We start from the raw sequence: 15,780 nt of genomic DNA on the forward strand, positions 1-15,780 counted from the left end.
ATTTTCAATTACTATGCTTTCAGACTGCTGTTGTGTTGATGTAACTAAATTATCAATTAAAGAGTGCAGTACAGCATTTTTATCAGTGCTTTATCGTATATTTATAAATTAAGGGGAGAAAAAGGATTTTACTTTCTACATGTATACAATTTTCTTATTTATTTAGTTACAAATTAATAATATTGAATATTTTTTGTTTCATTTGTGTCCGAAATTGCAGGATTTCAAATTTAAAGGTTGTAAGTTTTTTTTAAAACTTTAACTATGTAAAAAAGGATATTCCGGACTTATAATTTTCCGTTTGTTAATATGGAGAAAGTAAAATCTTTTTTTTCTATCTAAAGAACCTATTTATAATTCAGAACACATTATTTTATAACTCAGAGAAATTATAAAATGACTTATACAACAAATAACCTTTTAAAAATAAAGAGTTTGAAAAAATTTAACAGATACTTTCGTGTGTAAAGAGTAGAACAATTACTTTTCCGTTTAAATATTTCCGCGATTCTCATAATAAAATATTTAAAACGGAATTGGAATTATAATATTTAGCTTGAAAAATTGAGACAGAAATGAACTAGATAAAGATGAAGATATTAGAGTGATAAATTTTCGACAGTCAGCGATTCAGTTCTATTAAACGTGCTTTGAGGAAAACGGCTAGAAGAGTAAAATACAGTGCTTTGTATGATGTACCTCGTTTCTTTATCTTTGTCTAGCGTATTCATTTTAAGTTTTTCAATGTGAGAATCACGATTCGATGATTTAAAAAATGCAATAATAGTTTTAATTTGAAAATATCAAAATTCTGAAATTTTAATCACTATTCTTAAGCGCATAACTATACAAAATTTAATTCCATTCTTTAGAATCAAAATTTAATTCCATTATACAAAATTTAATTGCATTCTTTTCATGTCATCCTTTAGTGCCAACTGTTAGCAAAGTTATTTATTATCACCTTGTAAACACTAGGCAGGGGTCTGTTTAGAAGAAATTTGGGTCCGTTAACGGACCCTTCACAAAATATCTTTTCATAAAAACGGACCCTTCACAAAATATTTTAACTTAAAAAAGGACCCTTCACAAAATGATTTTTCTATTAATCGGACCCTTCACAAATTTGTTTATCTTCATTATTATTTTGTTAATCGAATAAACCCTTTCCAGGGCAGAAAACAAGAAAGATGGATGTAAACGAATTAAGTTTTGTCTTCGGCAGACGATTCTTCCATTATTCGTCCGAAATGAATATTCTGCGTTCAGCAGTATAGGCTAAATACCAAATATTTGTATGTTGCATCTCTAATTTAGAAGCAGCAATTGTTGCTTATTTTTTAAAATTTAATTTTTTTAATTATACTTTTACAGTGTTGAGCATAATCTTGTATGTCTTTACAATTTAAAAACTCCTTGAAAAAGGTTTTTTTTTGCAATAACGGACCCTATTTGCACAAATTCATAAAAGCGGACCCTGGTTGAAAGAACGTGACTAATTTTTTCACAATTTCATGAAAAACGGACCTTTCACAAAATGTCTGGACAGATCCCTGCTAGGATTAGATATTAAAGATGATAAGGCATATATTTTAAACTAATTTCAATAATTATTGATCATTTTGAAGATTCTCATCGATTTAAAATTTTTTTAAGCGGATTCATTTACAAGAATTAAATTTTCATTAGCATTGTTTCCGGATTATGACATGACTAATTCTTCTAAATATCAATTTTTTTGAATGAAATATTATTAAAATTAGTTTTATATCTGTAATTTAAAATTTAATTTATACAACTTTTAAGTTATTTTTCACCTTACCATTTTTAATCTTAATTACATTTCGTACACTGGTGTTAATTGAATTAATAAGATAAGCATATCCTCTGTTCAGTCAAAGTTTCTTTAAAAAAAAAAATTGTTTTTCTAGACTTAAAACCCTGTCTTCACGTAGGGGATTAACGCGAAGTTTCAATTTAATAGGCGACGGATTAGTTTTACAAGAAATGTCACTGAACACCGGAAAGCCTTCTCTTCTTAATGCCATAGAACTTAAGACTGCCAACTAGAAATTAACTATGGCGATAAAATTTCATATTTTTAAAATCAAAAATCATATTTTTGGAGTAATGAATTTTGGAATCACTTATTTTTATACTTCATTTTTCTCCTTAAAATTAGTGGATTTGCAAAACACATTAGAAATAACTAATATTAATTTATCAAAACGTTAAAATTCGTTTTGTTAGGTTTAATCTTGTATGAATTCGGATCAAATTTTTCTTATAGTTATACGTTAAAAAGTTAAAATCGATTTATCAAAACAGATATAGAGATTTAAGAAAAAGATTCATGCAACAATCTTTGAGTAGAATTTTCTCCAAAAATAATTTTTTCAATAAAACTAAAATGTTCATACAGTAGTATTTGTGAACTTAGTACTTACATGGATTATGATCTCAAATTATGTTATTCTCAAATTATTAATTTTGATAAATCGATTAGTGATTGGGCAATATTTTTTTTATAATTTATAAATATTAATTTGCTAGCCCACAATTTCTTTAAAGCACTTTTTTACGAAAATACTATATAATTAAGTTCGTCAATCAACACCTCCTAGAAGAGAGAAGGCCTCGGAACGGATCAATTTATTACCGAACATTAACTGCGTAGAGGAGATAAAATAAGAAAGATATCACTGCTTTCGGGCTACTAATCTGCGCAGTGGGGAAAATGATGTCAATACGTTTGGACTACTTAAGTATCAAATTTCTTGTTTATGGTTTTTCCGTGTTGAGGCCTTCTCTCTTCTAGGAGGTATTGGTTGATTAAGGAGCACTTTGTGAAAGCATGCTCAATCAAATGTAAACATCATTAATTTATCCAGTTACCAAATGAGCTAACATTGAACAAAATGGCAATTATTTATCCCCATGTTTCGGTATCAGAGTTTCATTCAGCCTTTCCTTTACAGGGAATAAAGATAAATTTATTCTATACACCACAGTCAGCTTAGGTGTCGGATTCTTGCTATTCATAACCGTTTTGGCGGGACGGATTTTCATGAACAGAATGAGAACAAAATCAGATGACGACAACGTTATTCACATTACTCCAGAAACAGAAGATCAATTTTTCAGTGACAGTGATTTGGACCAGTTCGAGCCTCCAGAACCGCTGCCACTACCAGTGAACAATTACACGGCTTCCATGAAAAGGAAAGACAGTGATGTGCTTCCACGTGCACCCATTAATACTGGCAGAGATCTCAACCATTATTTCAGCTGAAAGTGTTGGGTCAGGTGACAATTTTGTAAATAGAACCTTTTAAACGAAAGAACAAGGGTGATTTCTATTCTCTGCATTATATTAAGTGTCATTCAAAAGAGTAGATATTGATTCCAAGTCAATAATTTATTATTTTGCATAAGGGTTGACTGTTAACAGGGACACAAATAGTCTCCTTTTATATCTAATGTGCATTTAGGACTTTAATGCTATTGTTGAGAAAACGAAAGCAATGTTTCAGATATTGCTTGAAATAAAGGCATTTTTTTCAAACTTCTAATTAGTAAAGACAACAGTATAGACTCTTTCGATATTTTTTCGGAAAACTAAGTTTGTAAAGTTACGAGTCTAAATGAATTTCAAAATTAAAATTTTGAGTTAGTTGCAGAGCATGCAATCCATTTAAATCTTAATCACGATGTTGTTGCTGTAGGCCATTAAAACCTTAGGGTGTTATTGTTTTCCAGTGGCGCCATCTATGGTCAAGAATTAGACCTCTGTCACCCCAGTTTATAGGGCGAACTCATTCATACTTCGATCCACAGATAGCAATTTTGACCTGAACCAGAGAACGATCGATCTCCAATCCAGTACCCCCCAGAGGTATAATTTATTATGGGAACATGAAGGACTTTGTGACCAGTCACATTTACAACCCGGCTGGATTTGTACTCCCGTTCTCATGAACGTTAGTCCAGTGCCCTCTCGACCAGGCTATTTCGGTCCCAATTAATTACCATGTTTAAGGAAATTATACGTTTCACTCCATCTCATCAACACCTCATAGATGATTCATTTTTTAATTGAAATTATAAAGAACCGAATACTTTACAATGTTGTGCACTTTTTTTACTTTCTGAGATGCGAGATGAGAAGTACAGTTTTCTGGAAAACGCCATTAAAATTAGAAGATTTGTATGGGTTGCATATTAACACAACTTCACGTCAATCTCTAAGCTTCTACAGAAATCAGAATTTCTTTTAAACATATGTTTAAGCTAAGTAAGCTTTAGAAAATCAAATCTAAATAAAAGTTCGACATTAAACAGTCGATTTCGTTGTACTCGAATGTTTTTTTCCATCCTTTAGCTGGAATCATGCGGTTCTAATTAGCTAAGAAACAAAAAGTGTTTGATTCCCGTATCAAAATCCAAAATTATCCACCATGTACCGCTTTCGTAGAAGAAAAGGGTCCTAGTTTCTTGTGAATTCCAGGATATTTTGCTTTCTAATGCATCTAGAGCCTCGAAACTTCGATAAGGTAGATAATTCTTAAGTCACCAAAATGTTCGCCAAGTTGACAACGGTCCCACTGTCAATGAGAACGCCTTTCCTTAGTAAAATACCACCAAGCAAAAATGTGGATCTTTATGAAAATGATACATGGTAAACAGAAACCCCACAAAAATTCGTTATTTTCTTTTAAAGGACATTTTTCATGTAGTACAGTGTTGTTTTCCCTTAATCATCTGAATTTTGCGTCAGGATTAGTGATTCATTTTCATTCAAATTTAGTTCATTACTGCTTAAGTTGACTTTTACTTATAATTTAACCAACTATATCACCTAAATAAAGAATGATAATTCATGGTTATGTATAAATGAAAATAAACAAATGTATAAAACGCAAAGCATTAATTAATTTATTTATATGACTTTCTATATATCTGTTACAATCGAACAATTTCATATAAACTTGATTAAATTTATTCAAGCAGTATGTTCTATTTCATTTTATATAGAGCTATGCCTTTTTCTCTCTTCTAGTGTACATATTTATTGGCAGTTTTCACTCACTCAATTAATATATATATATATATATAAGCATTTATAACGATACATTATATTCTTTTGGTATTTTTTTTTCAGCTACAAGGCATGAATATAAGTAGGAGAGTTACTAGGAAATATAATATACAATAAATAACATGTCCAAAAATACCTTTGTACTTAAATAATTAATCTAAAATTCACAATCTGCTTTGTTAGTATTTAAAAGTTTAGCTAAAACCTGGTATATGATATGTTTTACGATCACTTCAGTAGAGTACCAAGTAGCTCAAAAACTTCACTATTTAGTTCACTAAATTTTAGCACATTATGATAGATTCAGTAAAATAAAAATAAATTGAATGGGAAATTATCTGAATTATTCTCTGAACTAAATACTTTACAACTCAATGTATTCAAGAGCACATCTAATATTAAAAGTAGAACATTTATAATTTTTTAGAAAAATTAAATCTCCCTGTTTATCTATGTATAATTAAATACATATTTAAAACAGATATTTGAGAAATCATTACTATCCAATTTAAAATGTTAGCAATTTTAAACATTTTTACGGTGCAAAAATTTATGAAAGAGAATGAAAGTATTAATTCAATTTATAATCTTAAAATTTTTTTGAAATTCAGTGAAATAGAATTTTGTGTAGTGAAATTTCTCAGTTCAAAAGCCTTTATAATTTTAATATTTAGGGATTTCATAGTTAATTTTGTTATGTAGGAGAACTACGTACTTATGTATGAGTAATAGATAGTTCTTAGGATATGTCTTTCTGACTGTGCTTATATCCAACTGCTTTTACATTTAAATTACTTAAATGGTATCAACAACATAGAAAAACGTCCAAAACTTACGATAAAGATTTTTATGAAATAAATATAAAAACTAAAATACTACCAAAAAAAATTAAATTTTTTTTAAAAATTTTTAAATTTGAGAACTACTGAAAAAAAAAACTTAATTGCAACAGAAAATTAACAATTTTAAATTTGAGCAGAGAATAATTCAGACAATATATAACTATATCCTAGTTCAATATAGCATATGAAATAAGCAATGCATAAAATTGATTCAATGACTTTATGTAAGACTTACCAATGTCAAAATATTGGGAACTAAGTATTTATTGAAAAATATCACTATAAGTACTTTGCATTTACGACTTTTTTTAATAAAATAGACTACATTCTTTTCAGAATTAGCTTCAGCCGTTGTTATGGGTAAAAAGGAATACAGATTTCAGCTTTATTCATAAATTGACATTAGTTTTTCTTACAAATATGCATAGAATCATACCTTTGAGCATTTAATAACAATTTAGACAGATATAGCCAAAATTTAGTTTAAATACTATAGATTATTATTTCTTTTTACTATTAAAAAATATTTAATTACTTTAAAACTTGCATTATAATGTTAAAAAAAGAATATATTATAGAGGAAATATTTTTCGTTAAATTAAGTGAAATAAACAGAGTAAAAAAAAAAAAAAAAATACTTGCTTGTATTTTAAATAATGTTTTTAATTTTAAAATCTGATTTAGAAAGAAATTTTGATGCCAATTAAAATGTTTATAAATTAGGAATAGTAATAAAAATTGGCAGCCATGTACTACTTATGAAAGAATAAAAAAAAATATTTATAAACGATTTAGAATCCAGAAAAGTGCATTCATAAATTATTTTCAAAAATTACATAAAAAAAAAATCACATACATTAAATATATTGTACCACTATTTTCCTGTTAAAAAAATCTAATAAAAAATTGAAATTTTGATTATGAATATTTTTAGATAAATATTTAGTGTTAACAAGTTAATAGTATAGATAAGATGAGTGATTATTATTTTAAAAAAAATCTTCTTAAATGTGGTAAAATTTTCTGTAAGGACATAAAGGGAAGATTTTTGAAAGAAAATTGAAATGTAATTAATAAATATAAAAAGTAAAAATAAAAGATAAGAAGTAGCTGAAGAAACAAGTTAATAGTTTTTTTTAAATATCTTTTTAAAAAGCAATAAACTACTAAAATCATAACAGATATCAATATTAAATAATAATATAATATTAAGAATCAATCAATAGTAAGAAATAATCCAATTGAGTTATTGCTTTAATGTGTTCTTTCCTTAATGTGTTAAGTAGTTAAAATATATCAATTTGAAGAAGAAAAAAAGTAATTTTTTATCATCCTTGTTATTAAATAGTAATTTAATGAATATTGATGAAAATGGATACCCCGAAAAATTGGAAATTGCTTGCAAAATTGCAGATGCCACATTTAATACATAGTATGACAGACAGTGATGGTCCTGCATAGATGCACATAGTGCTGGAAGTCAAGATGTATTGTAATATTAAATAGATTTGCCATAAAATAGTATAAGGTGTATAAAACTATCTTTCCGTAGTGATACATTTAAACCTAATTTTGGTTAATTTTTCATTGAGAGATGCAACTGTGAGAAGAAAAATGTATTATGCAAACAAAAGAGAAAAAAATATTCAGTAAATTTACAGTTACACTGCATCAAAGTACTATTTTTATAATACAGTACAGATCCCGTTATCCGGAAATCAGAAAACCGGAAAACCAAAATACCGGAACGAAATTCAATACATTTTCTCGCCATTTAAAAAAAATTTTTTTTTTCCTCATAAGGTTTTACGATTTTTCTTTCTTTTTTCAAAGATGTTTACCTTACCATCATTTTGGAAATAATCATTAGTGTATTACTTCATCGTTTTTTCTTATTTTTAAGATTATTTCCAAATTTTTTTCTTTCTTTTTAGTTGGGTTTAACAATAGAAAAAAAAGGCTTTTTGTAGCGATTCAGAAAACCGGAAAAATCAGTTATCCGGAATAGCGATCGTCCCGACCGTTCCCGATAATCGGTTCCCTACTGTATTCAACAATGAAAATAAAATAATCTGCATAAAAATTATTTTTTACCCAACCTGTCATTTCTAACAGAAATTTATCATTAATTAGAAATTTGTTAACTTCAAATATTATTTCCGAAATTCGGATAAAAAAATGGCTGCCAAATATGGCTTTGTTCTGCTCTAAAAATAAGGACCTCAACATATTTAATAATCACTTGATAGATCGCGATATAATTATATATCGTTACTTTGACGATAATGGAATCAGTAATGGAATTGTGGTATTCTCATGTTTTAGATCGATACTAAACAATTTTTAAAACAAAAATTTCTACAACTAAAGTTCTACATTACATTAACATACATCTAAACTATAACAAAATTCGTATTTATTACAAACAAGTAAACATTACTTAAACTAATTTCTCTAAAAATAAAAACTTGTAGTAGCTAATAAACACTAATATATTATATTATTAACTTGATATAAACTACCCTACAATAATGGAAGAAACAGTTTCAGTTTTTTTATATATATTTTTTTTTAAATTTCTCGAAAAATACTTAGAGGATTATTTTGCAAATTAAGACGTATTTAGTTCATGAGATTTTTTAATACCTATTAATAAGGTTTAAAGCTTCCAATGTCATTTTGTAGAATTGCAAATCACATAATATAACATGAAGTTTGTGGAAAACCTCTTATCATTTTGAACTTTCCTTTAAAAAAATATTAAAATTATTCAGAAAATTAATAGAAACTTTTGAAATTTTTAAGATATTTGAATCTGACTTTTTCATTAGTTGCCAAATATGATTCACAACAAAATTATGGAGAAAAAAAATTTGTAAATTTTTCTCTGCGCATGTGCAGTATAAAAGAACTACTTTAAATACTCATATTCTTCAGTGTTTAACAAATTCTTTTCAAATTTTAAAACAATAATTTAGTAATTTTAAATTGTTTTGAAAAATTTTGTTTTTGAATATTAGTTAGAGCAAAAAAGGTAAGACGAAAAAATTAGTTTTTTCCTTTCTTTCTGAAAATTAAAAATGTCCTTGTCTCCGTAAATAATTAAGCGAGGTTTTCAAAATTTTATGTAGCTATTGCAAATAACAACCAAAGTAATCGATACGAGTTACAAGCTTATTGCTTAACTTTTTGGCATAGGGTGTTAGAAAAAAACTTGTTTTCTTTTGCAACTTATTGCTGGTCCCTCAAACCTTTAAACCTTATTGCTAAGTATGAAAAATCGTATGACCTATACACCTCTCAAGTTATAAAATAATCGTCTAAGTATCTCTTGAGAAATTTTGAAAAAATGGTCAAAAGCTGTAAGTGTCTCTTCTATTATTGTAGGGTAGTGTAGATTAAAATTTAACTAAGTAATAATCAAAGCAACTTTGTGACAATAGAAAACAAATGCTTTAGCATTGACAATTAATATACAGGTTTATCATTGAACAATAGTTTTTACTTGGTACTTTTGTTTAAGAGGACAGATAGAGGAAAACTTAACAGCATAAAGTATACAATTTTAAGAGATATTTTTACTTTCAATGTATAAAATATACACACATCCCAAAAGGAATATTTATAAAATTTTCAAGTGAATAAAAAACCATACATTTGAACATTAAACTGAAACTTCCCCTGCAAAGTGTATAATTGTAACAACATTTATGTGATTTAACAATAACATGCAATCATCGTGTAAGATTTATTGTAGAATAATTTGCATGTGTGAATTGCAGGAATTTACATTAACATAAGGCATTCTTGGGGTTTCTTGATATGTATCATTCATTTCTAGATTGTTCTATAGATTTACCATCTGGTACAACAACGTGAACTTATAGTCTACTTTACAATGTGCTACACACATTTGGTTCTATTGCTATAGTAATATATTTATATATCATAATACGTGTAACTACATACTATAGTGCAATAGTATATACAAATATTTTAGCAATTTAACATTAATTAATCTGTTTTGTAAAAAACACGCATACATGTACACAGTCACAAAATCATTAATCCCATTTAATAAAATGATAAACATGTTGATTGATTATACAACACATTTTTGCTTATTAACTTGGCCTGAAATTTAACATAATCAAAAAATAAAAATAAATTTTTAGGGTGACTTTAGTCTTATAAAGAAAAGAACACAAGTGAATAATTTTCATTTGCATTATATATAAATCTTTTAGAGTTCTTACAAAAAGTTAAGATAAATTAGTTTTTAATGTAGGATTAGTTGAAGAAATAATAAATTTCTTTCAAATTATAAGTAAAATCGCAAATATTTTGAGAAAAACTTTCCTAATAGATCAGTGTCAAATAAAGTAAATCTGATTTTATTAATTATGCATTATTATGTACTTTTTTGCTATATGATTTACAAATTTGCAATAAAAATCATTAATTGTAAATTTAAAATTCAACTTTGTCAAAAAATTGTAAATTTTTCATATCTTTTTATGACAAAAATTTTTTTTTTTAATAAATTGTTCGACATTCTTAATAAATTGAAATTTTTAATTGTACACAAATGTGAATAATTTCTTGGAACCTGTAATTTTAGAAAAATATGTTACATAAGAACTTAATCAGTGAAATTCAACAAGTACCTTACTTATTATTATTATTATTTTTTTTAAAAAATCTAAGTGACTTTTTCTTATTTCATGTTTACTCATTAAGAATTATATTTATTATGTATAACTGATTTGTAAATTATTTTGAAAGCTATATGGTAAATTCATTTCAAAACTCATTAAATTATGGACATTAGGTTACAGTTTTATTTTTCTTACCTGATTTATCAAAATTTACTAGTAAATTACATGAAAAAGAATTTTTACTGATCTACATATATTGAGTATAAATGTATCAATATATTGACTAAAAATCTATGATTTTTTGCACATTTTTGCCTGAAAATAAAATATTGTTAAAAAGAAATTTATATTAATTAAATAGAAAATAAAAGTTTTTTTTGAATTAAAATTGTTTCTATACAAATTTGTTCGACAGCATATGAAACTAACTACAACACATCAAGGCTTTAAGGTTATGATATTTAATAAAAATTTACGAAGTTAAGAAAAATTTTTTACTTTTTTTTCAAAGCTGAGAAATATTTAAAAAAAAAAATCTAAGAATGATATTTTTAATACGTTAAATACAAAAAATGTTTAATAGTCTATAAAAGTTACAAGCATAATTTCTTATGTAATAAAATTATTTTCCAACCTTGAGTTATTTTAATATGAATTTAATCTGAATCAATATGAAACAAAATAATTAGACTTCTGGAAATGTTAGACAAAGTTAAAGTGATTCAAATAAACACTATCAAAATCATAATTAAAGATTAGTCTACCTTAGTACCATGCATCAATGTTTGGTGCAATTTTTTGATGGCACAATGAAGATGAATTATTACCATTGGTGTAAAACTACAGTAAATTGTAATGCCACTATGCTTTGTGACATGATTAGATGATGCCTGATTTAGAATTAATAAATGGCTTATTTATAAATTAATAAAATGGCTTAATTTTATTAGTGATAGTGTTATTGTCAATACACATAGTTATTTTTAATAGTTATAATTAACATTCACTATCTTTGATGCTTCGTGTCCCTACTTGGTGACAAAAAATTGTTATTAAAAAAAATTCACCAAACATGGAAGCTGCAAGATACCAAAGTAGTTTCAAAGTTAGCATGGTCTAGAAAAATAAATAAAATTGAAAAATTTGTTATTGCAGTTTAAATGTATCTTATGCTTACGTATCTTAAGTATATTACCTAGTGATTATTTGAAGGGGAAAAACTCAGTACAGATGAATTTTTTTTTTTAACATTAAAAAAAATTATTGCAAAATTAGTAATTATTTTATAGAGAAAGAGAGATTGATATGGAAAATTAATAATTTGAGCATTTAGAAGGTGAGGCACAATGTGAGAGTAGAGTTTAGTTTTTAAAATTCATAGTGTAAAGAAAAATTGATTTTTTTAAATTTATACTTTGTATGGAAAGAAGTTTATAACAGTTCATAAAGTTTTAATAAATATGCAACGTTTGATATGTATTTATTCTTCACTTAAAGAAATATATTGTAGCTCCAAAGCTTATCATTTCCGAAAAAGGAGTGATTGACTGATATTTTTCTAAAATATGTATATTTACCCCTACAAAAAATTTCATCATGAATTTGTTATATATATTATGACTCATTTTATATAACTCATTTAAAAACAAATTATAGCTATACAGATTAATATTAATCAAATAAAGATTTCCAAAAATTTATAAAACAAAATCAAATCAATGAAATTAAAGTTGAGATTGATTAAATGCTGAAAAATTAAACTTAATAACATTATTACTAATTTGGAGATGCAGAAAAGATATTGGTTCATTTAAAAATATACATATATAAATTAAAATCTACAAGTTTACAAACTCAACTAATATCTAGATAAAAATGCAAAATTTGAACACTAAAAGGCTAAAAAAATTTTTCGTTTAATTCACTAAATATATTAAAACTATAATCATGGTAATAGCATTAAGTAAAAGTCAAGTATGTTGAAAAATTATACATTAACATCAGAACCAGAACAAAAATTTAAATACATACACAAAGAATTTATTATTATTATTTTTTGCATAACATATTTTAAACAATACAAACTAATCAAATTAAATATGTGGAAATAGCCAATTGAGACAGCTGTCTAATAAGATACATTTATCATATCTAAAGATGATATTTGATGAATTAAAATATAAGTTTTGTAAAAAATATTAAGATATTTCAGTAAGCAACTGTTAAAAAATAAATAAATAAAAATAAATTATAGGATAGTTTTAAAATAAAATTTGTACAAATATTTAATTTATTAATGTTTATGAATTATCCACACAAGCCAAGCGGTAATTGTGGTTAATGTATTATGAATCAACACTTATTTGACTGATTGAATCAGTAAATGTGAAGTATTTTATTTGGTGGCTGAAATTCGTTGATTAAGTTTCAGTTATTTTAATCAGTGGTTTAAAGATTGAATCCAATAATTTGAAAGAAACCACCCGACTCATGATTGTTACAATTTAAATGAATAAATCAACTTGATAATCTATTTTCAGACATGTGATTGCTGGAAGAAATTATCAGATATTTTTTTCTATATAGGTTCGTTTTCTTTTTTTAGTGCTTTATTTTTTTTCTTACATCGAAGATAAAAGACTAATTTTTATGCACAAAAGTAAAATTTAAAAAAAGAAAAAAAAATTCTCATTAATACATAAAAGAATATAATAATTGAAAGAATTACATATTCCTCCTTTTTCACACTTTAAAAATTGTCATCACATAAAAAAAAAAAAATAAATAAATAAATAAATAATAATAATAATAAATAAATAAAAAATAATTGTGAAATCTATGGCAATAACTGAGAAATGATTGATTATAAAAAGATCTTAATGGTTGCCATTTCAGAATTATTTTTTAGATCATTAATTGTATACTTCTGTGTTTGCCTCAGTAGTTTTTAACCAAAGTTAGTTTTTAATCGTTAATTTTAGCCGAAGTTATAATGGAATTTTGTTTTCAGTCTCTGTTCTTGAAGTTTATCTGAAGTTGTATTTTTCTCTAACAAATCTCCGGAAGAAAAAATTAAATTTCAGATTAATGGAAATTTTATCAGAATATAAATTAATTGATTTGCAAAAGTTCACACAAATCAAGAGCCTTGAGATTCGCGGAATTCTGTGAATTAGAGGAAGAATCACATGCCTGTATTTTACCCAACTATAGAGTAAGCGGCCCTTATATTCAAAATATATTTATCACTTTCGATTGCAAAATCTAAATACTATTAACAATTGCATTAGACAACTATGATGCAAATAGCCTCCACACATAGTTTGATTATTTGCACTGAAAACATATGTTAAGATGGAGAAAAAAAATCACAATTGTTCTTCAAAAGAGCAGTTTATGAAAAAATTTAATAATTAATGTATTCTTATAAACAAGGACCGGCCTCAAAACCTTTAAGGTGAATATGTTGTCCTTGCAATGTAATAAAATGATGTTTCCAATAAATGCAACATTGTTTTAAACAAGAATTTGTTCATAATACTACACACACACGAACAATACAACAAAGCTCTTAAAATTCTCTCAATTTTCTTCAGTGAAATAAATAAAACTGTACATTGTTGACATCCAACAGCAAAATTTGAATTAAAAAAAAAACTTTAATTATGCATTATTTTGTCAAAATAAATGCACTGCAACAAATTTAAGAAGGGTAGTGGACTAGATGCAAAAATAAACTATCCCAATTTAGTTTCATAATTAAGAAAATATTGAATTACAACTTCACACTGATGTAAGAAGTTAAATACACATTTTACAATATTTTAAGTAACAATTTTCTCACTATATTGAGTTTTGTACTTAATATAAAAACATAGAGCTCATGAATTTACTATTGAATACACATTTCAAATAAAAACAACAGTAAAAATTGTTATGTTTCAACAATAAATGGCATACAAATTTGTTAAGTACGTTTATGTGCAATAAATCAAACATGAAAACAAAACTTAATTAAATGCATTTTAATGTGTATTGAGTAAAGGTTAAAAGAAACTCTTTATCAAATGCATACATTGAAATAAATTTTGAATACCACATAAATTAAAAAGTCATTAAGATCAATATAATGATTTCAATATATTGATACATTTCAGGTATTAATTCAATCAATTTAAGTATTACATAAGTATCATTTTTAAAAGGTAAATAAAGCAAACAAAATGTATTTAGTTCATTGTTAGAGCTGGAAATAATTTTTTATAGTAATACTTTAAAAAAAAAATAAGTAAAATAAAAATTTTCACAATAAATTACAAAAACAGTAGTGTCTTTATTAGAGAAATTTTTCCGCATACAGTAATTGAAATAAGTATTACAATTGACTATATGGACATATTTGATTAGTTAGAAAAACCTGCACTATATTTTGTAACCATTATTTAAATTTCCCCCTTTCTTGAAATATTTATGCTATGTGGTTATCAATTACATGTAATGTTGTATGATAGATACAGTGTGATTTTTTTTAGGCACAGGACTTTTTATGCAGTTGTTTAAATATTGTGATAGTCTTGCTACGCAATATAAATATAGAAGTTTAACAGTCATATTCTTGCAGATACAATTAAATATATTTATTTATTTTAATCAATAAGATTAAGTTCATTTTTTAATATATATAAACTTTTTCATGATGAAGATTTTATCTAAAGATAACCAACAGATGCAAACATTTTTACACAAATTATTAGTGTATACTGGTGTTTTTGGAGATACACATAATATGCAATGCATTTATGGAGAGTTTAATGAAATTTTAAAATAAAATTAATTAATCAGAATTATTTATCTCAGAAAACATAAGTAAAATATTAAATAAGTAAATATAAAAACAAATTGCCCAAGTTTTTTTAAGTACTTTGAGATTTAATTATAGTTTTTTAAAGAATATTTTGTTGGCTAGAAAAATAAACTGTACCTAAAATAACACTTGATTTAAGTAGTTATTTACAAACTGTTAAAATCATTATTTTATGTTTGAATAACTTTCAAAGTATAAAAAATTGGTTGAATTTAACTAATCATGATTTGGGATTCCTTTTTTTTCTTTAAATAATCAAGATTGTTTTTCACAACATTTTGTGAATTGACCATATAACAGTTAAGATTCAAATTATCG

At 25.6% G+C, this 15,780-nt stretch overlaps 1 protein-coding gene across 4 annotated transcripts in view; it reads left to right on the top strand.

Moving 5' to 3' along the window:
- Positions 1–5,012, top strand: part of LOC107450904 (protein eva-1 homolog C) — a 35,346-nt gene extending 30,334 nt beyond the window's left edge. For 2 of the 4 annotated variants that reach the window (XR_015432754.1, XR_015432755.1), the window contains exons 8-9: positions 2,979–3,791; positions 4,110–5,012. Coding sequence is in view for 2 of the 4 variants with exons in the window: in XM_016066843.5 (XP_015922329.2) it covers positions 2,979–3,292 (314 nt within the window). In the remaining 2 variants the exon portion in view is untranslated. Of the gene's footprint in view, positions 1–2,978 lie in introns of all 4 variants that reach the window. The other 2 variants (XM_016066843.5, XM_016066844.5) reach the window with 1 other exon arrangement.
- The last annotated feature ends 10,768 nt before the right edge of the window (positions 5,013–15,780 follow it).

The sequence above is a fragment of the Parasteatoda tepidariorum genome, chromosome 3 (assembly GCF_982258835.1).
Source record: "Parasteatoda tepidariorum strain Cologne lab strain chromosome 3, Ptep-v5.0, whole genome shotgun sequence".
NCBI classification, from domain to species: Eukaryota; Metazoa; Arthropoda; class Arachnida; order Araneae; family Theridiidae; genus Parasteatoda; species Parasteatoda tepidariorum.